The 27,264-nt window shown below is 32.1% G+C and overlaps 1 protein-coding gene across 1 annotated transcript in view; it reads left to right on the top strand.

Moving 5' to 3' along the window:
* The window catches only part of LOC133184494 (synaptonemal complex protein 2-like), a 33,064-nt gene that overhangs the window by 5,327 nt on the left and 473 nt on the right, over positions 1 to 27,264 (top strand). Inside the window, exons 4-31 of the mRNA XM_061319583.1 lie at positions 796 to 888; positions 1,263 to 1,287; positions 2,911 to 2,996; positions 3,392 to 3,480; positions 3,581 to 3,615; positions 4,425 to 4,567; positions 5,023 to 5,072; positions 11,321 to 11,366; positions 11,851 to 11,952; positions 12,062 to 12,128; positions 12,299 to 12,468; positions 13,123 to 13,182; positions 15,230 to 15,527; positions 15,723 to 15,908; positions 16,178 to 18,306; positions 18,454 to 18,524; positions 18,637 to 18,739; positions 18,831 to 18,877; positions 19,434 to 19,503; positions 19,645 to 19,699; positions 20,533 to 20,617; positions 20,897 to 21,003; positions 23,041 to 23,159; positions 23,265 to 23,359; positions 24,848 to 24,947; positions 25,561 to 25,619; positions 25,728 to 25,806; positions 27,077 to 27,142. Coding sequence (XP_061175567.1) covers positions 796 to 888; positions 1,263 to 1,287; positions 2,911 to 2,996; positions 3,392 to 3,480; positions 3,581 to 3,615; positions 4,425 to 4,567; positions 5,023 to 5,072; positions 11,321 to 11,366; positions 11,851 to 11,952; positions 12,062 to 12,128; positions 12,299 to 12,468; positions 13,123 to 13,182; positions 15,230 to 15,527; positions 15,723 to 15,908; positions 16,178 to 18,306; positions 18,454 to 18,524; positions 18,637 to 18,739; positions 18,831 to 18,877; positions 19,434 to 19,503; positions 19,645 to 19,699; positions 20,533 to 20,617; positions 20,897 to 21,003; positions 23,041 to 23,159; positions 23,265 to 23,359; positions 24,848 to 24,947; positions 25,561 to 25,619; positions 25,728 to 25,806; positions 27,077 to 27,142 — 4,635 coding nt within the window. The remainder of the gene's footprint in view (positions 1 to 795; positions 889 to 1,262; positions 1,288 to 2,910; positions 2,997 to 3,391; positions 3,481 to 3,580; positions 3,616 to 4,424; positions 4,568 to 5,022; positions 5,073 to 11,320; positions 11,367 to 11,850; positions 11,953 to 12,061; positions 12,129 to 12,298; positions 12,469 to 13,122; positions 13,183 to 15,229; positions 15,528 to 15,722; positions 15,909 to 16,177; positions 18,307 to 18,453; positions 18,525 to 18,636; positions 18,740 to 18,830; positions 18,878 to 19,433; positions 19,504 to 19,644; positions 19,700 to 20,532; positions 20,618 to 20,896; positions 21,004 to 23,040; positions 23,160 to 23,264; positions 23,360 to 24,847; positions 24,948 to 25,560; positions 25,620 to 25,727; positions 25,807 to 27,076; positions 27,143 to 27,264) is intronic.

Raw genomic sequence — 27,264 nt, 5'->3', positions numbered from 1 at the left:
TGTGCCCGCTGGTCATTAGAGAAGTCTCGCGTGGGGCAATTATTGTCTCATTAATGATCTATCCTGTATCGACAGTTTAGATTTTAACAAACGTGATAAAAAAATTATTAATGGCTTAAGTAAGGCGAGGAAACTCGCAAAAGAATGAGTGATATTTATGGTTGCGTGTAGCATGTCTGTAGAAAAACTTGGAGACTTTTCATGACCTCCTTTCTACTTTCGTTTTGCGTGCACGACGTGCAATTCGAATTACTTCCCTTTGTGTCGCTAGTTTACAACGACCAAAGCAACAGAAGATTTTGGTTCAATATTCATTACATGTATAACATTTGAAATTAACAAATACAGTGTCTAAATATTCAAACATATTAATTTTAAAAGAAAGAAATTAATTAGGAATCTGTCCCTAACAAAATAATATTTACAGCTACGATAAGGTTTTTGAGTGTATTTAAAACATTTAACGATTTTCAAATTTGATAAATGACCAAGAGATATTATATTTCGATACTGAATAAAAAACTTAAACAGAAATGAAAATTCTGAAGAACAAACAGAGTTCAAAACAAATGGAAATAGACGATTTTTTCAAGTGAAACGTAAAAAATGACACATTTGATCAAGTATTTATTTACCACTCTGTGTTTATATCTATGTAATTTTTAACTTGCTATAACGGTTCAATTTTCTCCAATCTGGATGTTGCCGAATCCGGCTAAAAATTTTGGAACCACTGGTCGCCGGATTAGACAAGTTTTACTGTACTATTATTTATAATTCATTTTTCTTGTTCACATTGAAAAGATTTTTGATGAAGCTCTTAGAAATCACCAAAAGGGAAAAAATGAGTGGGAAGTAATCGAGGAACAAATTCTGGATGTTGTCAATGTAAGTGCCTTCTTGAGAGCGTTACTCTTTAAATTTATTGTATATACTGTGGCATGTGGATTGGTCTGATAATCATTAAAAGTCAAAACTTATTTAATAATGCTAAGTGCAAATAATGTGAAGGAAATGCCCAACAACGAAGTACAGTCAACTCTAATTATCTCCAACACCAATAATGAAATAAAAATAAGGATTAAAAAAAATTATAATTTGGAGACATCAGAGGAACTGAGATATTGAGATAATAAAGTAATAGGGACTTCCAACTCACTTTGTGGTATTCAAGATATCAATGTTCAAGATACCAAAATTCAACAGCACAACTGTCTATATATACTTTGTATTAGTATGCTGAGAAGTAATTTATATTTTAGGCATTAGCAGAGGGTTTGTCTGAGGGTATGCAAACAAAATTCATGAAATTTTTTTTTGAAGTTTTATAGTTGTACATGTATTCACTAATTTATTTTGTTATTTTAAAAATAAGGTATCTTTTTCAAATGTCTGTCTGGATTAAAATGTGGGTTGATCATGGCCCTTTGGGCTTTATGGTGATCATGTAGCACCTATATTAATATCCCGGTAGATGTTTAAAAATGATACCTTATATTTACATTTGCAATGGCTGGACAACTTGCCCCCAAGACAGGTCGCCCCCAAGACAACTCGCCCCTATTCAGGATAACTCGCCCCCAATTCAGGACAGCTTGCCCCCATTGAAGACAACTCGCCCCCAGTTTAAGAAACCAACAAATATTAAATATATTATATAGATATTTGAATTTAAAAATGTTCCTAGAAAGTTAAAACAAACAACTGAAAATAAAATTTCTCAATTTTATTGAAAATAAAACACAACACAAATAATTTAAACACTAATATCTATGGTTGATATTGACACTTTTTTGATATATCTTCACTAAATTCACTAAATTCACACATTTGTTTACATTTTGATCACAAATAAAACTAAATATATGTAATTTTCAGAGCTTGCATGCTTTAATTCTTCATCACATTGAAGCTGCTTCTGAGCTTGGATACGGCACGACAATATATTATGATAAATCTTTTATGCATACATAGTGTTTTTATACAAGAATATGATGAAAATGCATAAAAAATTAAATAACAGGCCCGTAGGAAGCAATTTCAGTTTGGGGGGGCACAGCCATACATTTTCAGTTGAGGGGGCACTATCAACTACCAAAAATTCCTTGACAAGCTAAAAAAAAAAAAAAAAAAAGGTCCTTAGACGTTTTTATTGAGGGGGCACAAGTATATAGTAGCTATGTTTTCTATAGTAATCTATATATCGGTAAATTATTGGGGGGGCACGGCATGCCCCCCCCCCCAGTTCCTACGGCCATGAATAAACAATATTTAAAATATTTGATTATAATTTAAATTTGCATATAAAATATAAATAATTGAATAACAGGTATTTTTTTCCCTTGCAATTCACAAGGAAAAATAATGGGGGCGAGTTGTCTCTATAATGGGGGCGAGCTATCTTGAGTGGGGGCGAGTTGTCCTAAATTAGGGGTGAGCTGTCTTTAATAGTGTTGGAGGCGACTTGTCTTGGGGGCGAGTTGTCCCGATTCCTGTTATATAAGGGAAGACTTTAGGAAGTATATATATTTGGAAATAACATTGCATTTTAAGCTTTTCTAAATGTTTGCTTTTCTTTTCATTAACCTGTATTTGTTTATACTATGAAATAAATTTTGATAAATTTATACATTTAAAATTTTTTTAAAATCAATTTTAAGTGGAATAAATGAACATAATTGGTATGAATATACAGAGTACTGTGGAATCATTGTTGTTCTTGGGGGACCAATGTTAGTGGATTTTGTGGGCCTCCCTTACATTGGAATTTATACCCCATGAACCAGAACTTTTTCAACACATTGGTTTGAACCAGTATAATTTTGCTTGCCAACAAGTATTGAACCCCACAAAGTAGAAAGATTCCACAGTATACATTTCCCTTAATTTTAGTTTACTGTCTTATTGTAGATAGAGAAAGTTTTCTTTTGACATTCTGTCCAAAATGTTTGGAATTGATCTTGAAGAAACAAGAAAACTATCTTCATGGAATAGAGGTTTGTATCAGAGTTTCAGATTCTGCATGTTTTGACCTCACTATACAAGCATCAAGGTGAAGAACATCTGATTGCCTGAATGAATTTTATATTCTTGAAAGGAAATTGAACTTTAACTAAAATTAAGTTTTTTTTAGAACTCATACCATGCCCAGAACCTGTCATGGTCATTTTTGAATACTTCTGTTTTCACAAGAAAAGCTAACGCACATAAATTAATACATGAGTAAGATCATTCACAAGTTGTCTTTCATGCAACCTAGATTTAATTTCAGGTTGTCAAGATGAAATTTAGGATAAAATGCCATATGATACATGATATATTGCTTGAAAATGTACATTAATACAAAATATATAAGTGCTTTATTGGTTGAAAAATTTAGTCTTTTTTGTAGGTTCTTAAAGGTTGCAATATGGTAATGGAAAACTGTACTCTGGCAACAAAGGAAAAGATACTGAAGAGAACAGATATTCCTGGCAAATTGTAAATTATTGTAAAATATAGCTTTATCCACTGATATGTTTATCAGTCATCACTTAACAGTGTAAAGAAAATGTTTAAGATCAATTTATTTAACTTTCAGGAGAAGTGTTGCAGCTAAGTTAGAGATTTTGGGAGGTAACTACTTTTCTGTCATTGTCATTGTATAGTATTCACGGTGAAATAGATTTTAAATACATTTTAAAGGGATGTATGCAAAATAATACAGTAAAACTTGCTAATAAAGAACTTGCTTATGAGGAAATCTCCGTTTTAAGGAAACTTTTATGAATCCCATAGAAGACTTTTCACTCTATTTATTATATGGATATAAAGAATCTTGGTTAATATGTTGACGGTGCGACCGTTGGGGTGAGCACAATGTTCACTTAATTTTAAGATCCACCTCTTCAAACCGCACAAGACATTTGGAACATCTAGACTGTGACGTCAGATGACGTCGTATGTTAGCTGCATTTCCATAAATGGAGTTTGAAAAGTGCCAAAATTTTAACAAAGAACGTTTAATGTGCTATCTGTATGCAATATCCATTAAATTAAGGTGAGTTTATTTTTTTTGTGAAATTTAGTTGTTGTTACCGTGCGGACGAAGTTAGCAGTGAGAACAACAAGCGATGCCATGTGGGTCCAGAATTACTGCGGAAAAAAATTCTATTGAATGAATGTGCAGTAGTCCGAATTTTCTCTTCACCCAGGCGTTGTCGTTTAAGCTGGCAGTGACGAGCGGTGATTTGCGCCGCTCGCTGCACTCGCTATAAGGAAGCAAAATTTGAGGTCCCAGTAACTTCCTTATGAATGACTTTACTGTATTTATCGCTAGAATAGGAGGGCATTTCTTCCATGTTTAAAATCTTTTATATATATATCACTGCATGCTTTTAGAGAGTTTTTATGAATGAAAATACCCTAGTTATTTTTTCCAACAGATTATGAATGTCAAGTTGGAATAATAGAGTGTCTCTTTCGAATTATCCCAAGGAAGCAAAGAATGTATTTTGCTGAACAATTCTTCAGGGATGGAAAAATTCTACAACAATTCATGCTTATTAAGGATGCCAACTTTGAGACCGTAAGCTTTTCAATTTCAAGAGAGACAACCATTAGATTTTTATCAAAAAATGATAATTGCACATCATATAGAATTCTTTGAGGGAAATTTAAATTAATTGTTTTAAGAATTGTACGATGAAATGCTAGCTGAAATGCAAAAGTTAATTTTTTGGGTATCTATAAAAGAAATAGATCAAGAAAAGTACAATATATATACATAGTGAATCACTTGATACAGTCCAACCTCATCATCTCGAACTCGATGGGACCGAGAAAAAACTTCAAGATATCCAAAAGTTCAAGATATTGAGCTTAAAATGCAGGAAGAAAATAGTGGTTGGGACTTTCAAATCACTTTAACATATCGATATCGAAGTTCAAGATATTGAAGTCCGGCTGTATTTTATCAGTGACAAATATGAGTATTACAATGCCCTCATATTCCTACAGTGCATTTTTTCTCATACATTATAGGACTGCAGAATCTTCTTGAATGAGTTCAATGCTTCCTTGAACCAAAAGTTGTAAGTAAAAAGCAAGAAAGAAAATTTGCTTACATCAGCAGTTGATATGGATATCTTTTTTTATTGTGTCACCTGTGTAGCTTGGAAGACACACAGGAATCGCTTTGTCCATCATCTACCTGTCTAGGAGGATTCACACTTTAAACAAGAGGCACATGGGCCACAATGCTCACCTGAGTAACTTTTGGGATGACTCTCATATATAAAATCAATCATGGTCCTGCAGCTAATGCTGATCTTGAGAATAATTTTTTTAACAGCTTTTTCCCAAATATTCCCATGTAAAACTTTGATCTCCCATTGTGGCTCAACCTCATTGGGGGGGGGGGGTCACTATGATTTGAAAATTTTTGAATCAGCACTATGTCAATAAGATTTCAAGCCCTTTAATTTTTAAGAAGGTTTTTTAAAATATTTTCTTATGAATTCACATGTAGAGGATTCCCTATTTAGGCCCCACCCTATCCCTGGGACCAATTTAGAATCTATATTATCTAAGGATGCTTGTAGATTAAAAGTTTGCTGTTCTTGAGAAGATTTTCAAGAAATGAAACTTTTATCCCCTATCGTGGCCCAACCCTATCCCACAGGGATTGACATTTTGTTTCAGATCCACTTGCCCTTTGAGCAAATGAACAACTTAGAATGTGAAACTCACGATGCTCAGATGACCATTAAGGCCCATGGGCACCCATATCAAAAAATAATACATAAAAGTATATTTTTAATATATTTTTAATACAATCATTTTCGTATTGTTTAAAATTAATACAGAAAAAATATATTATTTTTGTATCACCAACAAATAGGTAGATTATTTTTGTATTAAAATCTGACTTTGATTTTTTACAGGGTATTATTTTTGTATTTTTTGGGACTTAGATTATTTTCGGTATATCATTTTTGTATTTTTGTGGACTTAGTTTTTTTCAAGTGTATTTTTTCTGTATTAAAATTGAACTTAGTAATTTTACAGAAAATTACATACAGTTAATCTGTATTATTTTTGTATTAAAATTGAACTTAGTAATTTGACAGAAAATTACATACAGTTAGTCTGTATTATTTTTGTATTAAATTTGGACTTAATAATTTTTCAAAAAATACTATACAGTCAGTATGTATTTTTTTTATATTTATTTTGGACTTAGTGTTCTCTTTAACTGAAATTTGTATTTATTTGAACTTAGGAAAATTTACAGAATGTCCTTGCAATAAGTCTGTTGGAATTAATATTTTTTTTCTCAGATTTTATTAATTAAGACCACTGCTATAAAGGTTGCTTTTATACTATTTACATTTAATTGCTATTTAGAACAGAAAATTTCAGTAGTTTAAATTTGTTAACTAAACAATTTCATTTTTAAAACATGTCTTTACTAGGTGTGAAATTGTCATTTTGAAAGAGATAGATACGTCTAAGGGAACACCTGTGCTGTACATGATAGTTGTAAACACGCGGTAAATTTTGAAGTTTCAGAGTTTCAGACTTTCTTTTTGTGTTGAAAATTTTACAGCGTGTTTACAACCGAGTGTTTACAACTATCGCCAACAGCACAGGTGGCCACCTGCAGGCTAACAATAGAGGAGTACATGTTATACTACTCAAAGAAATAACATGATTTACCCGTGAAAACACATCCCAACCAAAAAAAAAAAAAAACAAAAACAACCAACATGGAGAGTTCCACTAATTACAGTACCTACGATGTTTTCTTGACTAGACAACTCAAATTAGTATACATTATATTTAATTCAGTACGTATTACAATTACATGAAATAGAACTATTTAATTATCCGCTTTTAAAAAAAATTAAATAAGAAATTATAATGAAAGAATATCATGAAATAATATAGAAAATGTTGTGAAATTGGTGTAAAGGATAGTTGTTAAACATTATTTCAATCTCTGGTACCGTATGTATGAGTTAAGTTGTCCGTCAAAAAGGCTATATATTATGTATCTACCGCTCGTTTTGATCATTATATTTGAACTTTATGGTCTACTTCACAGGTCAACTTGAATATAAAAATGGCTGCTCTCAGCGGAAATGATGACCGGAAATAACGATGTTTCGTAATCGGTAAATTCCGTAAGGAATAAAAAAATGATTCTGATGATTAAATTGAACATCGTTTTTTTCTAACATAATTTTAGGTTTGTTCAATTGATTCAAGATATTTAAAACCATGTAAATATGTTTTCTCTAACTGTTCCGATCTCAACATCGGTAATTTTCGTATATATGACACAATATGATTGGTCAGATTTTAAAACTCTTCCGTACTGTTCTCTGATTGGTCAACAATATTTCACCCACGCCATTTTGAAAATTCTTCCCGGGACGTGTTGAGAAAGCTGCAGGTGATTTTGAATAAACTCTCATTTGCTCGCGAGTAAAATGGATCGAAAAACAGAAGTTCAGCATAATCATGGTACACAGGATCATATATATGAACCAAGGAAAGCAAATACATAAGGAGACTGACGTTTTTTAGGCATCATATCCGGACTTTTCTGGTGTAAACAACGACAGTTGCGGTAAGATTATGTATATTTTAGCACATTAAAGTTTCAGTTTTTTAAATAATAACTTAGTACAAAGATAGAGGAACAAAGAATGCCTTTTTTACCCATTTTGTAGTATTGTAGAAAGATAAAATAGTACGGTTATTGGCCATGTGGGGAACAAGGGTTTTTGTGATAAATTCTGATTGGGGAGGGAGGGGTGGAAGATGGGGGTAATTTTCAAGCCTTTGGCTTCCTAGTTCTAATTCATTCCAATTTTTTTAAGTTTACCAGAGACGAATTATTTATTTTCCCTTCAAAAACAATTCTGTAATTTGTATAAACTCAAATTTTTTTTAGGGGGGGGGGGTTAGGTTGGGTTCGGGGGGAGGGGGCAGTTTATTTAAATAACATTGGGGCACACATTTTGTTTAATCTTTCAACATTTTCAAGGACAGATTGTTTATTACAAATATATTTTTTAAAATATTTTATAAATCAGCCCCCCCCCCCTTTTTCTTCTCCAGATTGTCAAATCAAATGGTTGTCCCCTAAGAAACCCCAGATTAAAGAAAAGTAATTTCAATGGTACAATTGTATGGAATTTGGTGAACTCCGCTGGATCTTTTGGAATTTCAATTTATAATTATTGTTAATTTCAGTCAGCAGAACATTGAAGAAAAGCTGATTAGTCATGGAGGAAGAAGATCCCTCTCAAGAAAGCATTGCAGGTGTGTGAGCTAAACAAAATCTATATAGAATTATTTTGGATGTGAAAATGTGTGTTTTGTTGAGGTAATGGTTCATTAAATTTTATTATTATATCATTCTGTTCTATATTTCACAGTGATGAAGTCAGATGAGATGACAGGTTGTGTGATTTGAAGATGGACTTCTGCAACAAAGTAAACACTCCTCTACCTTTTCCATACAAAAGAAACAGCAAAGCAGAGAGATTGAAACAGTTGGTAAAAGTACAAAGAAAACAGGATTAGTTAAACTTGTGAAAAATATTAGGACTATTGAAGAGTAGATTATATGTAAAAAGAAAGATCAAGACTAGAATTGGTAGCTGAATCAGTAGCCTTGCCACATTAATTACTTTTTAATTAGCTATTTGTACATTTAAGGTAATCTGACTGAGTTACTAAAATTGTTATTTAACAAATATTTCAAATAAATAAAAGATTTTTGAATAACAATCAATAGATGCTATTAAGAACCTCAATCTCCAACCCCTTTTCTTCAAATAACAATTTTTGCCCATGATCATTTTTGTAGTTTTTAAAACTCTGTTTTGTATTATTTTAAGCATTTAAATGTATTTTTTGTCTATCATTCTTGTACTTTTTTGATATTTTTGAAATACAATCCTTCATGCTGATAAAAATACAAAAACAATACATATTAATACAAAATTAATACATTCTATATTTTTTTCATACTTTTTTGTGTACTGTATTATTTTCATATTTTATATCTTTTTTGTACTTTTAATTGTTCCAGATGAAAAAATACAAAAATAATATATGTGATACAAAATTAATATATTCTATATTTTTTTTGTATTTTAATTCTTAAAGGTGAAAAAATACAAAAATAATATATGCTAATACAAAATTAATACATTCTGTATTTTTTCTATACTTTTCTATGGACTGTATTATTTTTATACTTTGGAGAGGAAAATAGAGAAATAATACAAAAGTACAAAAACAATACGTTTTTACAGGTCATGTGTATTATTTCTGTATTATTTCGAAAAAATAAAGTATATTAAAAATATATTTTTCTGTGTTTGGCTTTTAAAAAGTCTATTATTTTTGACCTAAATTGGAACCAAGATTTAGAGGGTTCCAAATTTGGTCATTAAAAATATACTTTTTTTGTATTATTTTAGTATTATTTTCTTGTATTATTTTTGTATTCATTTTCGATATGGGCAGGGCTCTAATTGGCGACTAATTTAGTTGCCATGGCACCTAAAAATTTTGTTTGGCGCCTAAAATTTCTCTGTAAGTCGCCAAATAGGCGACCATTTTAAATTGATTCAGCGATTGTCAAATTCCTGAACTATAAATATATTTTCAACATTTTTTTTCTAAAGAGGAGAAAAAATGTTTAAAAGTTAGCAATGGTTATGCGCCTGGCGACTAAAAATTTGTATTGGCGACTATATTTTTTGGAGTAGGAACCAACTGGTGCCTAAATTTTAAAAGTCACTTAGAGGCCTGCCCTTGAGTCTCTTGTTCTATATATTCACATGTAAAACTTTTATCCCCTATTGTGGCCCCACCCTATCCACAGGATATGATTTGAACAATTTTAGAATCAAGAAGCTCATATTTTGAAAAGTTTACATTAAATGTCCATTAAATTACTTTAAATCAAAATTTTTGAAACTATTGAATTTCACCTGGGGACAACAATAAGAACTTTCTTTTATGTACATGTACATTGCATGTAATTTTTAGGTCACCTGAGTAAAAATTACATGTAATTTTTATGTCACCTGAGTCACTTGGGTGACCTATTGCTATCTGTATTTGTCCATCATCGTATATTTTATAACATCTGAAAGTTTTCAGCCTTTTCTCTGGAACCACTGATCCAATTTCAACCAGTTTTGGCATATAGCATCTATTGGTAGAGGGAAAAAAAATTCTTAATTTCATGGTCTCTGCCCACCAGGGGCCAGAGAGGTGTGGCTAAAACTATCAAAATTAATGCAATCTTTAAATTGTAATAAGCATTGAGCCATTTGCCAAAATTGTGAAATTCATGGCCTCAGGGTTGAAGTTCTGGTGTTAGGACAGGGCTCTATAGGTCATATAGTGAAAATGCATAAATTCTTCAAAAATCTTCCCATGTATGTTTAGCTGACAAACTAAATAATATTCTCTGCTTTTGAGTATTCATCAGGGAAATTTAGTGTATGGTTATGATGAGAAAGAGTGTTTATTTTTCAAAATTGTAAAATTTATAGCCTCTGAGACAGGGGTTCTGGAGTCAGGGTGGGGCTCTATTACGGTAAGATCTTGTATGGGAATGTTTACTCTGCTTTAAGAGAACTTATTCCCCTTTGTTTTTCACATGATAATTAATCAATGTGAATAATGTAATTATTAGAGAGATTAAGTAAAAGTATAATGTAAAAGGAATTTTTAACTTATAATAAGAAAATTACTTTCAAAGATTTTAATAGTCAGATGGATTTTTAAATAATAGATGAATAAAAATGAGACAAAAATATCATATTTGTACATCAAATATTATTCAAAGACCAAGAGAGGTCATTCAGGGATAGGATTTGTGCTGGATATACTTTTTGAACATTGTGTTTTATGTTAAAGTACTGTTGTAGTGTTTGATGATAGTGATGGAGTGTAGAAAACACTTCAGTAACTGTATACAGGAAAGTTTTTGAGTTGGTGCTGATTACCAAATTAAGTATTTTGTTGATCCCTAATCATCCTTTTTCTTTCAGTTTATTTTGTGTTATATAATTATTTACTATTCCATGGATCCTTTACATTGTTGTATTATACTCAGGTGACTGTTAAGGCCTTGGGCCTCTTGTAATACAAAGAGAGGTGATGCAATTGATCATTGTGGCCAATGGCCTCTTGTTATTTAAATTTAATCACCTTGACCATAGAGTACTTGCAAGAATCATTCCTTAAACACTCTAGTTTTTGATATATATTATTCATGTATGTTATATTAATTGCATTACAGAGTGTATTCCATTCCATGTGCTTGGGCTGTTTTAGGAGACAAAAAGGTAGTGTCCTTAACATACATGGTGTAACGATATACTGTAATGGTATATTGTGATGTATTTGACTTAAAGTCAGTTACTAGTGCAGCAATTCAGAAAACCATTTTATTTTTGATATAGTAAAATTTAGAATTCATATCATTTAAGCACTTATTTCATAAAATGAATATATGACTTTAAACATACTGTAATAATTAATGAATAATTGATTCTACGACTCTAATGTACATGTTATTAAAGTTGTACATGTATTTGTAGATTAAATAATACCTTTATTCTTAAAAGTATTACAGTACTGTTATAATTTTTGAAAAGTTGGTTTTTGGTTCTTTTTATAGAGAAAGAATGAAAAGTGATACTTATCAGTATGCATCATAACACACAAATCAAAATATTAATATATCTTGATAAGTTTTTTCTTGTGTCGATACTCTTTATCTTTGTTTTTGCAAAGAAAACCTGAAATGAATTACTTTGTTTATTTTAGCTTGTCAAGCCAAATGATGATGATTATGATCACTTCTGGGTAGATTTTAATACAGGAACAAAGAGAATAACCGTATTTTGTGAACAGATAAATGATTCAGTGGTATGAGGTTTTAAATATTTATTTTTAAGTTTGAATTAAAAATATTTAGAACTGAATATCATTTAAACATTTGAATCCTATTGTTATATAACAATTTTCTTCATTGCAGAAAGAGAGTGAATTTTGGGAAACCATTTCTATCAGGAATGAAGATGTAAAGGAAGTAAAAATTCAGAGTATGTGATAAAATCGTAATCTCTGGTTTAGATTTGTGAACTGTGTATCCTTAATCACTTTTGCACAACTTCAGGATTTTTGCTATTTAATAAAAATATTTTATCAGTGTATAAGTGCAAATTGCAAAGACACAAATCTCCTGCTTCATAGAACACTTTCATTATTTCAGAGAAAAATGGAAGTGTGAATCTTGAAATCATATTTGAAAAACCAATTGGAATACTGTTTCCAAGTCAATCATCTGTAAAAGGTCAACATATGCAGATACATTTTCCCACAGATGCAGATGTTGAGTTTGTAGTAGAGAAGACACTTCCAGATTGTTGTAATATCATTGAGGTGAGTTCATTTAAACAAAATGCTTTCTTTGTTATACTCCCCACTTGAAAAGCAGGGGTATGTAGTAATGGATGATGTCCATCCGTACACTTGGGGATACCCATTTCTTATCTGCAGCTTCTCCTGTACTACTGAATAAAATATAATGAGACTTTCACATAATCTTTATTATGTAGTGCCATTGTGCATCTCTTGAATATTGTTTTATCTTATTGGGGGGTGTCATTTTGTGAGTGCAGTGCTCACAGTACCTCTAGTTTGTTAATGCTGGATTGTATTATTGATCTGTATGTGTCACAGTATGTTTCATTGATGGAAAAGCCCATTGCTTAAGAAATCTTCATATAGGTGGTCTTGAAAAAAAACTGTTACTAAATAGTTTAGCTTTAATGGGTTGATCAAGGGAAGTAGTTTTCTTAAGAGAAAATATTCAGTGGATGTAAATTTATTTGTACTTCAGTACTTTATTTTAAATGTTCAACCAACAATTAAAGCCAGGCATTCAAACAAGCTTAAAGAATAATGCTACATCCCCACATTGTAGCAATAAATAATGACAAATTTTAGTTCATTATTTTGTATCCAAGTATGAATAGATATGTGTGTGTTTTTTTCTCATTAAAATAAATATAAAAATGAGTTCGAATATTGCAGAGCTCACAGAAAGCATCTACAGTGGAGTTTCCTGTAAAGATACAGAGAGATTTCTTCTGTGTAAGTTAGAAAAATTCTTATAATAAATGGTATTTACAACCTTATAATGGAGGGGATTAAGGAAATAAATAAAAGGATCTATTGTACTTAATGGTCATGATCTATCAGTCTATATTGATTCGCTTTTATATTTCTATTCTTTTCTTTGAAAGATTCTTTAAGTTGTACTTAGTTATTAATTAATTAAGGCTGTTGTATTGATACACATATTAATATCAGCATAGATACAATTTACATATTAAAGTTGAATATAATTCTATAATGCCTTCATAACAAACTACCAGATCATTCTTGTGGCTCTGATTTCTTTATCTAATATATGGTATACTAATTAAAACATTTATAAAAATATGAGATTACCATAAGTGTTTATGTCTCTGATGGCCCAAAAGTCATCTGACTTTGTGTTGCTTAATTTATGAGTACCTAGTATTTTGTTCAAATTCTGAATAGACTGATTAAATTCAAAGATTATTGTGCACATTTAATGACAGTTTTATACAAGAAATGATTGTTAGTTAAAGGCATGAATTTTAGCTCACTTGAGCCAAATGCTCAATTGAGCTTTTCTGATCTAAAAGGGTAAAGGTGTCCATTTGTCTTTGTGTCATTTGTCATCTGGGAACTTTGCACATTTTTGATTTCTTCTCTATTACTACTAGGCCAGTTTCATCCAGACTTGCCACAAAGCATATGTGGTTGAAGTTTGTTTGGATGTCCACATTCTATCAGGGAGAGATATTGAAAAATTATAACAAAAATCTTTTCAAGAACAACTGGGCCAGAGAAAGAAAAAAAAAACTTGTGCGAAAGCTTCCTTATTGAGTGTAGATTCAGATTTGTTCTAATTATGGCCCTATGGGATAAGATGAAGCTGCAACAGGGGTTCAAGTTTTACATAAGAATGTTTAGGAAAAATATAGTGTAGATTCAAGTTTATTCAAATCATGACCCTGGTGTGGGGTAGGGCAACAATAGAGGCTTAGAGTTTTAAATGGTGATTTGGAATAAGATATTTGAACATAGATAATCAAAGATTATAGTGCTCACCTCAACCAATGTTATCTTTCAGAAAGGCTAAGTCTCAAACAAAACAAATGTTCTGATAGTGACTAAGTGTACATCCATAAATGCAACATTTATGTTTGGTCTCGGGTAGGATTTTTAGTAACTTGGGAATGAACTTGCTAAAAAAAAAATCTTTTTTAACAATCTGGAAAATGTAAGATTCAGCACCTAAAGCAAGCGTGGTAGTGTGCATCCCTAGATGCATTCCATGGAAGTTTGGTTTGCATAAGACTTAGAGTCTTAAGCAAGTCTGGTAGCTTTCAACCCTGCATAAATCATCCATGCAAGTCTGGTTTAGGTAGGGCTAAAAGTTACTTGGGAATGGACCTGCTCCAAAAACTTTAACCTATTCACTCATCTGGAAAATGTAGGTGAAATCCAGGATCCAATGCAAATTTGATAGTGAGTCTCTGCATCCCTAGATCATTCATGCAAGTTTAAACACCATAAGTCTTACAATCACCTGAGAATGGACCTGCTTCAAACATTTTAACTTGGTCACTTAATTATCTGGAAAATGTAGATCAGATCCAGCATCTAAAGCATTTTGGTAGTGTGCATCCCTAAATGCATTCATCCGAACAAGTTTGGTCCAAGGACTGTATATATTAATGGACCTGCTCCAAAAACTTTTAACCTGTTCACTCATCAAGAAAATGTAGGTCAGATCCAGCATCCAAAGCAAATCTGGTAGCTTTCATCCATACATTAATCATCCATGAAAGTTTGGTAACCATAGGGCATATTGTTACTTTAGAATAAACCTGCTCTAAAAACTTAAATTTGGTCACTTATCCAGAAAACAGGCCAGGCTTTGGGGCAATAAAACTAAGACAAGCTCACTTTTGATCTCAGTCTCACTTTTCTGCTATTAATTCCTTTTGTAAAAGTGAGACTGGGATAAAAAGTGAGCTAGTCTAGCCCAGGGAGAGAATGATTACTTGGTTGAGAGTTGTGGCCTATTGACCTATTGTTTTAGGAAGTGCCAAAGCCTGCTGCTGAGAGAAATGCTCGAAAAGCCTCTAGTCCCTGTACACCCTTGCACCTAATTCAAAATAACAGGAAGATAGAAAACACAGAAACTGAACAACACATGGCAACTGAACTGAACAAAGAAAGAAAGAAAGACGATGACAAGGATTTATTGCAAAACAGAAGGAGGAAAGTCCAGGAAGATGAAGTTTCTCTGTCATCAAAGGCATCCAATGCTGCATCTCCACTGAAAATCTCTTCAGCCACTTTCTATTCAAGTGTGGTGGGCAGAAATGAACATAAAGGTATATTTAGATCTTGTTTTCATTGTCATACTTTTAAAAATTGTTAGATGCTGGACAGGGTATGAATGATATTTGCTTTTAACATACTTTTATCTCAGTAAATTGTGATTACTGTTTTTGTCAAACTTTTGAAATTAAACGATGTTGCTTTGTAAGAAATCATACATAATTTCATTGTTGTGCAATTTTTTTTAGTTTCCACCCCAAGGACACCAGGTTGCAGAAAGAAAAAGAAAGTGAAAACACCTGTTGTAACTGTCACGCCACCAGTTAAAAAGTTCAGATGTAATGCACAGAAAGTGCAGAAAAATAGAGCAGAGAATGAGGAAAATAAAAAAGAGGAAAGCAGCCAACCTAATGTTAAACAACCAAGTTTTAAAGGTACTTGAAATATGTTATTTTCACTAAAAATAGTACAAAATCAAAAATATTTGTAAAGGATAAATTTATGATCATACATATTGTCCAGATTAATGAAGTATCACATTACAGGCATATTTTTTTTAAATAGATGATTGATATAAGTGTAAATTCTGTTCCCCTCAACTTTCCTGCTGAAGGTGAAGCGTCCAGATTATTGGCATTCAAATTACTGAGGCTCGACCGTATTTAATTTTCATTTTCAATCTATTTTATGTTATTCTTCTTAGGTGATGCTTTTACTATGGTAGAAAAAGTAACAGCAGCTAAGAATGTTTTAGCATCAAAGAGTTTACCTGAAAAGAAGACTGAAAGAACTGAATCAGACATGGAAGATATTAACTTTGATGATGGTGATGCTGTTGAAAACTTTGGAAATCAAGACAGTGCACAGCTAGATTTTGTTGAGGAGTCAATTGATGCACAAGCTCCTCTAGTTCAGAAAAAGGCATTAAAAATGAAATTAAAGGAAGCAAAAAAATCAAATTTGAAGTCCAAATGTGAGGAAGTTGTGAATGACAAGGAATCATTAGATACAAGAACAAAGTCCGACTTGACCAAAGAGTTCAAAAATATCATATCAACATTTGCTAGAAAAGATGAAAAAATTTCTGAAACAGAAGATTTGAAAAGTAACAGGCCATCAAAGTTATCCCCAAATATTGTGAGGCCCAACAAAAATAACACAACAGAGAATGTGGAAAATACTACATCATCTAATGATGAAAGACAACAAATATTGACATCTAGAAACAATACATCAAACAGTGTTGAAGTGAAAATAGGGCTCACAGAACAAATGGATGAAAGTGAAACTGACTCACAAACTGATAGCGTCTGTCTTGTGACAAATGCAGGTATCAGTGTACAATCTGATGCTGAAGAAACAAGGAATATTAATAGTCAACAGGAGACTGCAAAAAACACAGATGGTAAAATCAAAGAGAACAAAATATTTAAAGCAAACACAGAAAATAAAGTATCAAATGGTACTGCAAGAAGCAAGAAGAATCCTGAGAAAAGACAAGGTAGAAAGAGAAAACCTGCAAAGAACTACAGTAACTACAGTAAGCAACAAAATTTATCACCAGTTGTGGAGATTGAGAGACTGGATTATGGTAAATTCAAGAATGTTTATAATGATAAAGAATTAAAAACTGACAAAGTGCATGCCTCAGAAAAATCTGGTCAAACAGGAAAACATCGTGGCAGACCAAAGAAGGCAGCAGCATTAGATAAGAAAACATTGAAAAGGCCCTCAACAGGAAGTCTGTTTTCCTTATCAGAAAAAACTCAAAGCTATTTAGAGCATGGAAACAAAAGAGATGCAGTATTTCATTGGAAGGACAGTGATGAAGAAGGTGACTCCTGCAGTACTAAAACAACTCTTAGACCATCTTCTCAAGCAGATCAAGATACCCAAGAAAAGAGTACAGAAAGTGAAATAGATGTCATTCAAGAGAGTCAGGACATTGCTAAGAATGCCTATGAATGTGCAAGTAACAAAAGTCTGAATACAGACCTTAGCTTCAAAGAGAGTCCTTGGTACAAATGTATGCCAGAGCACTCCAAATACAACACTAAATGGTTTAAAACATACGGGAAAGTTAGAAATCATCAAAGAGAGAGAATGAGAGGTATTCAATGTGTAGGAAGCAGTGGAGATAGTCCTGCTGTTCAAAAATTCTCTCAAAGTGTTACCAAGACATTGTCAGTGCAGATGACTTATTCTTCACAATGTGTTTCGTCTCCCAGAGGAGATGCTGATATTGATCCTTATATCTTTGATGATAATTGTTCTGAATACAGCAACAATATGATATCATCTAAAGAAAAACTTACTAAACAGAAGTCAGCAAAGAGAGGAGGAAGAAAAAATTCCAGTGATTTGGTACATCATGATAAAGAAAGCAGTAGTTGGAAACGGAGCAGATCAAAAAAAGTACAAGATGACCATGAGAGAAAAGAATGGAATCTTGAAAGTTGTAATAAAGTTTCAAACAAGAAAGGGGACGTATGCAACTATGAAACAAGGATGGGAAGTAGTCTTACCAAGTATTGGTACTGCAACCCAAAAAATTCTGTTTCTGTATATCAGATGGAAAATGTTTGCCAAGCGAGTAGGGAAAATTTGCCTCCAAAGTCAAAAAAATCAAAGAGAACAGAGAGACAAACATGCAGACAAATTAAGTCTGATGATGAGAATAATTATGCAATCATTTGTCTATCAAGTCCAGAGGAAGAGTGTGATGATGGTTCCATGTCCAGTCATATGTCGGAATCTCAAAATTTCTCTACCTCAAATGCAAAGTCATGGAAACCAACAAATTCTTACTCATTTGGAAAAGAGACTACTTGTGTAATTATTGTGGATTTTCTTTCTTTTTGGAGGCCAGTTTAAAATTTATAATATTCAGAATTAGAATTTATCTGTAAGTCTCTCCCTATTAAAGTACACTTAGTAAATAAGACAATGATATTTGAAATGAATCTTTTCTTCTTGCAGAATGGTATTAAAGATGTTAGTGAGAGTAGTGCTGATTCAAGTCCAGTACCTAGAAAAAAACACAAAAAGAGGTTTGTTTAGTGATTTAATATCATGTAAATATTTCGCAAAGATAATTTAGTCATTTGATATTTAGAAATATTGAAAAAAAAATCATTATTCTTGATCTTTTGTTTTTTAAAGGTCAAAGGTTTTGCAGCCTCTGGATTCTAGTCCTACCAAAACACCAAATCCTCAACCAAAAACTCCAGAATCTATTCTATCGAAGTTCAGAAAAAATTGTCAGGTACTTGCGTACCAAAAAATTATCAATAGTTCCTGGTTCAGTGTAATTTTAATATTGGAGATGTTTTGATGATATTGATTTTCTGCTGTAGAAATTGGTTGAAGAATCAATTTGCTCTGAGGAAAATGTCATTTCAAGGTAAATGTAGAGTCTATACTTCAAGTTACCGGTATGTATGATATTTATTTGAACAATTAAATTTATTACGACTCTAATGAATTATTGTGTTTAGGGTGAAATACCTATCATACTTCCTCCCCCCAGCTTATCCTTTGCAGTATTTAATTTTTTCGCTGTGCATTTCTGTATGAAATATTTTTTAGACATAGAAATTAAAAAACCTGGCCCCAAGACCATAAACAGAATAGACTTAAGTCAAAATTTCATATAAGTGTAACTATTGAAATCATTTTGAAATTGAAATTTTCTTCATGTGTTTGTATTTTTGTCTGTGTTTTTTTTTTATTTGTATCTCATACAAACTTTCAAGTTTGGTAACATTTTTTATATAAAACTGGAGATGTTAAAAATCAAAATTTTGACAAGTCTTTTCTCAGTTTATGGTCTTGGGGCCAGAATGGTGTCTGAGTACCATTACATTGAGTTTTGATTACCTTCCATAATTTTTATCTATAATAAAGTTCCCTTTATTTCCAGGAAAGCCATGTACAATATGTCAATTTGTTTATTTCAGTTTGCAGACCCCTCTTCTACCTATCAGTCCATACATTGAAAGGCATGGACAAAATGAGGAATGTGAAAATGTATGATTCTTTATGCTTAATCAAAGTGTAAATGTAGAAATTTAATTTGTATTTTTTTAAAGTTAAAGTAGGTAAATAGATAGTAGTTTGTGTCATCAAGAAATGTGATTAAATGTATTGATATAGTGTAATAAATTACAGAGAGAAGATCAGGCCACTTCATCACAAAAATCTGAGACTTCTCAAGAAAGCCAAGGTAACGAACTAAAAGATTCAGTGTTAAAAATAATCATGGAAAAGTCTATGGTAGATTAAATGCTTGTGTAGTAAAAACTTTGATGGAATATATTACCTAGTTGTAAAACACTTTCCAAACTGGTGTGCAGTGCAGTGACATTTTTAAGCCTTACCAGGGCTTTCAAAAAAAGGAAGGTCTTTTCACAAGGAATACTAGTACACATGTGAAGTATGACAGCCCTTGCACCAACTGCTCAAAAGTTATGGCCAAGGTTAAAGTTTTTTCCCAAAAGTAGGTCAAACTCCAAGGTCAAAGGGTCAAAATTCTATCCAAAACGTATCCAAAGGAGGGTCTTGTCACAAGGAATACACGTGAAGATTGAAAGCCCAAGCAACAACTGTTCAAAAGTTGAGTCTCATTAGATTTTGCAAAAGTGGGTCAAACTCCAAGGTCAAAAGGTCAAATATGATGGAACCCAAAGAAAGGACTTGTCACAAGAAATATACACGTGAAATATGAAAGCCATACCTCCAACCAATCAAAAGTTATGGGCAAGGTTAAAGTTTTTGCGGACAAACAGACAGACAGATGGACAGAGCAAAAACTATATGCCCCTGAATCTTCGATTACAGGGGCATAAAAAAGTGCCATATTAAACTGGAGGTATATTTATGTTGTTTTTCATATTGGCATAGCTCTAGCTATGAAGAAATTAGCAATTTTGCTCAAAAGCATGTGTTTTTACATTAAAAACCATTTGATTGGACTTTTTAAAATTTCTTTAATATGTATATAGTTTATGTAAAATTTTAGAATTTCAAAAAGCTGAATTTTAAGAAAATTTATTTTAGAGTCCATTGAAAGTGGCTGGAACCCCTTGAAGAGAAAATATGCAATATCCTTTTATGCTTTTGAACTACAAAGTGTGTTACATTTGTAAATAATATTACAGAATAATTAAACATTATTCAAAAGAAATTTCTGAATTGAATTTGTGACATTTGAAATAAAGAACTTGAGTATAATCACTCACTTGCCATTTGAATTAATTATTACTATATATAGTTTTTATTCTAAAAATAATTCACATCTTAGTAAAGTACTTTTATGTACTTGATTTAATAAAGGCTTTTAAACTTCTTGAGAAAAGGATGATATGTATGAATAGACTAGAGAGAAGTTTATTTAAAAAAATAAATATTGAACTTGACAAAGACAGGAAAAGGAGAAAAATTTAATCACAGAAGAGGAACAAGTAAGGGAAAATACTTGTCAAGCTAACTGGTTGAGAGGGATTCAGACAACACAACAATACAAAAGAGGTAAGCCTGAGCTAAAATTGTTTCAAAATCTTATAGTTTACTTCAAAAATTACAATTGTTAATAAAGTATGACATAAGTACATAAGTGTATGCCTCTTGACTTTTTTGTTAGCTCACCTGAGTCGAAAACTGAAGTGAGCTTTTCTGTTTCCTGTCATTGTTGTCATCTTTTCACAATTTGATTTTCTCCTCCAAAACTATTAAGCCATTTCAACCAAACATAGTACAGAGCATGTTTGGGTGAAGGGGATTCAATGTTTGTTCAAAGGAAGGGCCATGCCTTTTTAGCTCTGCTGGTCAGAGACGAGAAGAGCTCGTGTGATAGTAAGGTGTCTGTCTGTCCGTCTGTAAACAATTTTTCAAAACGCTACTCCTCCTACAGTTTTAGTCTGATTTCAATATAACTTGGCAAACAAGTAGACTACACTAAGATACATTAATTCTGTATATCGGTTTTTAATTTTGATGAATGGTGTTGCCATGGTTACTAAAATTAGAGATTTCTGGGAAGTACTTTCAAAATGCTACTCCTCCTACAGTTTTGGTCTGATTTCAATATAACTTAGCACACAAGTAGACTACACTATGATAAATAATTCTACCTATCGGTTTTTGATTTTGGTGAACGGTGTTGCCATGGTTACTAAAAATAGAAATTTCTTTGAAATACTTTCAAAACGCTACTCCTCCTACAATTTTGATCTGATTTCATTAGAACTTGGGACACAAGTAAACTAGACTATGATACATAATTCTGTCTATCTATTTTTTGATTTCAATGAACGGTGTTGCCATGGTTACTAAAAATAGAAATTTCTGTGAAACTCTTTTAAAACCTTACTCCTCCTACAGTTTTTGCAATCAGACTAAACACATTGAACAGCAAAGTTAGTATTAATCATTTTGATATGGAATCATCGTTAAGTAGTTAGATTTAAGTTTGTTCAAATCATGGCTCCTGAGTCTAGGGTGGGGGTACAACAGGAGATCAAAATTTTATATAGGAATATACAGGAAAAATCTTTAAAATTCTTCCTTGTATGAATAGCAAAGTTATTATTAGTCATTTTGAGATGCAAGCATCCTTGGGTAGTTTAAATTCAAGTTTGTTCAGATCAGGGCCCCTGGGAAAAGGTTGAAGCTACAATAGAGGTCAGGATCATACTTTTACAAGACAGTATATAGGAAGAAATCTTTCCAAAAATGTCAAGAACACATTAAATCATATTAAATTGCAAAATATACCAATGTTATGTGGATACTTTTTAGCTCACCTGAACCAAAGGATCAAGTGAGCTTTTCTATCTCTGTCCGTCCTCCATCTTTTTCATTACATTGTGTAGATTCAAGTTTGTTCAAATCATGACCCCTGGGGGAAGGATGAGGCCATTATGGTTGGTCAAAGTTTTACATAGAAATATATAGGAGAAAATCTTCTCAAGAAAAGCAGAGCCATGATTAGTCATACTAATAAGAAATCATCCTCAGGTGGTGTAGATTCAGGTTTGTTCAAATGATAATTCCCAGGGGTAGGGTGTGGCCCCAATCATAAATGGATGGTCAAAATTTCACATATGGTAGGAATATATTGGAAAAAATCTGCTGATGAAGAACAGCAGGGCAATAGTGACTCAGGTGAGCATTGTGGCCTGTAGGCACATATCCTTATTTTACATAATGCATGTACAGCAAAAACGAGTACCATGTTGATCGTATAGATGTCGAAGCATCCCAATGTTTGTGTAATCAGTTTTAATTAAATCATAGCTCTCTTAGAGCTAGTTTTTGGTCCACAATATGGAGTCAAATTTTTTATCAATATTAAATTAAAGAGGGAATTTTTTTTTTTTAAAAATCAGCTGATGAAGAATAGTATGGTTTAAGTAACTCAGGTGAACATCGTGGCCCATGGTCTCTTGTTTTGTATTTAATTTTTGTATACATATTTGACTTTTGAAATAGAGAGACTGAGACTAGATTTGACATGCAATTATTCTTGGAAAAAAATTTTTTACCTGAAAATGTCTTTTCTTGTAGGTGATGATGAGAAAGAAAATATGTCTATTTCTGTTAGTACTGCTTCATCTCAAGAGATAGAGAGTGTAGTTTCAGAGAAAATCAGTTCATTTGGAATTGAAATACAGAACCAAATGCAGGCAAGTCTCAATTTCTTGGTACAGTATACAGTTTTTGTCAGAATGGTTATTTCGTACACCATATATCTTTATCAATCTGAAAACCTAAACTGGTAATTTTATCAGGCAAAGAAGAAACAACTTGAAAACATTGCAAGGGATGTTCTAAGATCACTGATAAAGACTTGTTTGAAGTCCCATACACAACTGAAGGAAAATAGGTATAAACTTAAAACTACTGCAAGTAAGATTTTGTCTATATACATACATTTGCAAGCTAAAAAAAAAAAACTTGAATCCAATACTTGACAGAAAAGTTTGTTACTTCCGTAAGATGTGTGATGATCCTAAAAGCATCATTTATACAAGATCAGAACTACACGATAGATTTCTTATCTGAGCTTTACTTACGGTTGTTTGTAAAGTTTGTGTCATGCTTTTCAATCAAATATGAGATAAATTGAATAAATCTGGTTCAGTTGAAGGCAACCTTTTAACAAGAGGCCCAGGGGCCACATCACTCACCTGTGCACTCTGGCTAGGAGAAAGCAGAAATCAGTTCAGTCTTGAAAAGTTTTGATATAAAAGTGGTTCGAGGGGGGGGGGGGGGATTTGAATTTTATACTTCAAAGGGATGCTTTTGAATTAATATGACAAATAATGGCTATGCTGTTCTTAAGAAGACAATTTTTATTGATGTATCATATGTATTCCTTTGTATAACTATGATCCCCTGTTACGGCCTCTCTATTCTTCTGGGGGGTCATGATTTGAACAAAATTTGAATCTACATTACCAAAGGATGCTTCCATTTATATGACTTATTATGGCTTTGCTGTTATTGAGAAGAAGATTTTTAAAGAGTTTTCCTATATATTCCTATATAAAACTTTTGATTGCCCATTGTGGCCCCACCCTACCCCCAGGGGTCATGATTTGAATAAACTTGAATCTACACTACATGAGGATGCTTCCATATAAATTTGACCAATCATGGCTTTGTTGTTCTTGAGAAGAAGATTTTTAAAGAGTTTTCCTATATATTCCTATGTAAAAGTTTGATCTCCCATTGTGGCCCCACCCTACCCCCAGGGGTCATGATTTGAACAAACTTGAATCTACACTACCTGAGAATGCTTCCATATAAGTTTCATATTTTCAAGCACAGTGGTTCTTGAGAAGATTTTTAAATGATGCCATTAATTTTTCACGAATTCTCAATTATCTCCCCTTGGAAGAAGGTGTGGCCCTTCATTTGAACAAACTTGAATCCCCTTTACGCAAGGATACTTTTTGGCAAGTTTGGTTGAAATTGGCCCAGTGGTTCTTAAGAAGAAGATGAAAATGTGAAAAGTTTACGACAACAACAACAACGACAGACAACGGACAAATTTCGATCAGGAAAGCTCACTTGAGCCTTCGGCTCAGGTGAGCTAACAATGCATTATATCTTTTATATTTATTATCAATTTTAAGAATGATGTCAGTATTACTTTTACTCACTTCAACCTATGATATTTGTTTATCTAAGGGTTTCTATCTCTATGTTATAGTCAAAGTACATGTATACAAAATTCCAAATAGTTATATGGTCAAGTGCACCTCATTGTCCAGATCTCTTTTCTAACTACACCAATAAAGCTATTGTTTCATCAGAAATTTCTTGGGTTCAAGTAGAAATCAAATAATTTTCTTTAATTTTGTTCCAGAACTAAATATATTGAAGAATTTCAACTCCGGATATCAGAAGAGTTAAAATCTCTAGAGAAGGATGTGATAAGTCTCAAAAAGACAGAGGATGAATGCCTGGTATTATTTACTTAAGTTTTCATTTATTTATACATGTACTGGTAAAACCCTGAAAAAAATTTGTGCGAATGTATGTAGAGAGAGAGATATACATACAGTCAAGCATCATTAGCCCAGATGCTTGTGTTCCCAAGCAAATTGTTTAGATAAATAAAGTGTGGAGACTAATGAAACAAACTTGGTATATAAGGATATAAATTGTTCCTTTGTCCAGATTTCTGATGTCCAGATTAACAAGGCTCCACTGTATTTCCATTGGTGAAAGTTGACAAAAAACTGAATTCTCTTGGTGATGGTGAATTTTCTATAGGCGGGGGGTCTAAAAATCAGTGGTTATCCTCAGATAATTTTTACTGGAAAAGACCTGTTGTTGAAAATATGTAACTTGTCATTAAACAATATAACATGTTTATCTTTGTCTGTATGAAGATTGCAGTTAAAGTTATAGGTACGTGTGTTCAACTTGCATGTTCAGCAGATAATAAATAAATACCGAGTAGGTCAATCTTTTTCCAATCAATCAAGTAGATACATGTACTTGATTGCATGGATATAACTGGTTACAAGGTTTTGACAAACATTATTAACTTTTCTTGTAAACCTTTTTATTCAGGTGTATTTTGAAGAAAAACTTAAAGAGATACAAAGACATACCAATAGTCAAGAAACAAGGTAATGTGTGCATCATAGTGACAAGAAATTGTCTCTTTAGATGAAAGATTATATATCTTTTACACTAAAAATCCCACTGTCTTATGATTTATTTATTTTATTCTCTAGCATACAAAATATGGTAGCTGCAAAGGAAATTTTTGTGAAACAAATGCACCATAGTGAAGAGTGTGCTGATAAATCTCAGGTAATGATTTTACAGACTAATAAACCACTTTATTATATGATTGAATAATTTCTATCTCACTGATTGGCCAACATCCAACGATGTAGAAAAAATACTAAGATATATTCACCTGCATGTGACCTTCCAGGTGAATATCAGTATTTATTTTCTCTACATTGGTCTAAAAATAGATCGGGAAATTCCAAATTGATACAGATAGTTTTGGAAAGCTATTTCACTTGCTACTGACTTCCACTCAGGTGAATATAACATCATATATAATTTGGGGTGGGGATTGTTGTGGGGGTGGGTTCAGGGGAATTTTTTTTAATTGCCAAAATATCTGAAACAACCAGCTCAATTTTCCATATTTTGACACATTTTATTTTTTGATCCATTTCAATCATTCTGTTGATTTTTTGTAAAAATTGAATTATACATTTTCTCTTTAAGAGACTTAAAGTGTAGCATATTTACATGTGAATTTTCAATTCCAGGGTTATGTATGTTCTATTTTTACATCACATTTTACTCAAATCTACCGGTATCAACATATTTTACTAAATTTTAGTAACAAAAAGGTTGCCTTAATAAACAGCATCACACAAGTTTGCGTTTGATCAATTGATAGTTTTTAAATAAGGCACATTCTCAATTTCACTATCTTTTTACAAGGGTCTGATGGGCCATATTTCAAAATAGTGGGCAAAAATTGTGCATTTAAATTTCTTTCATATTACATATAAAGAGAAATTTGTATCCTAGAACAAAATATCAAAGTCTCAAAAAAATTGAATTTGAGGAAAATTTTGGCCTATCTATTGTGTACTACCTTAAAAACAATCTACTCTACATTTCAGGAAAAAAATGATAAACATGAAAGCTTCTTAATGGAATATAGATTCAAGTTTGTTTTCTTCAGATATTGATTATCCCTACACTACCCTTTCCTTACTTGTGGTTATATTACATGTATTACAGTTATGGATTATTTTTAATTATAAAGAAAATTTTTATAACATCAATTGCCTGTGGTAGTGAAGGTTCAAACTGCTCTAATTCATGGCCTACTTTGGAAATACTAGTAGGTCATGCTTTTAAAACCATTTTCTGTATATTTCAGAAAAAATGATAAAACTGATAAAACATGAAAACTTCTTGATTGAATATCGGATTTAAGATTTTTCAAAGATTGGTAATCATTCCCATACTCTCCTTTCTCCACTTGTAGATTTCATAATAAAACTGTGAGAGAGAGTCTTGATTCATAAGTTTTCTATTTTTTTTACAGTTTAAAGTCAAGAATTCCATTAAAAAAGAGCTGAATACATTGAAGACCAAATTGATATCCAAAAATGTAAGAGCAGTGATCTTTTTAATAATATGTACATTTTAAGATCATCTGAGTCATTCAGGTGACCTGCAATCTGTTTTTGTCCATTGTGGTTCATTTGTTGTAAACTTTTGAACATTTTCAGC

Source organism: Saccostrea echinata, unplaced genomic scaffold, assembly GCF_033153115.1.
Source record: "Saccostrea echinata isolate AGI-Se365-2 ecotype Australia unplaced genomic scaffold, CSIRO_AGI_Sech_v1 ptg000010l, whole genome shotgun sequence".
In the NCBI taxonomy this organism is placed as follows: Eukaryota; Metazoa; Mollusca; class Bivalvia; order Ostreida; family Ostreidae; genus Saccostrea; species Saccostrea echinata.
This window is presented reverse-complemented; position numbering and strand designations above follow the sequence as displayed.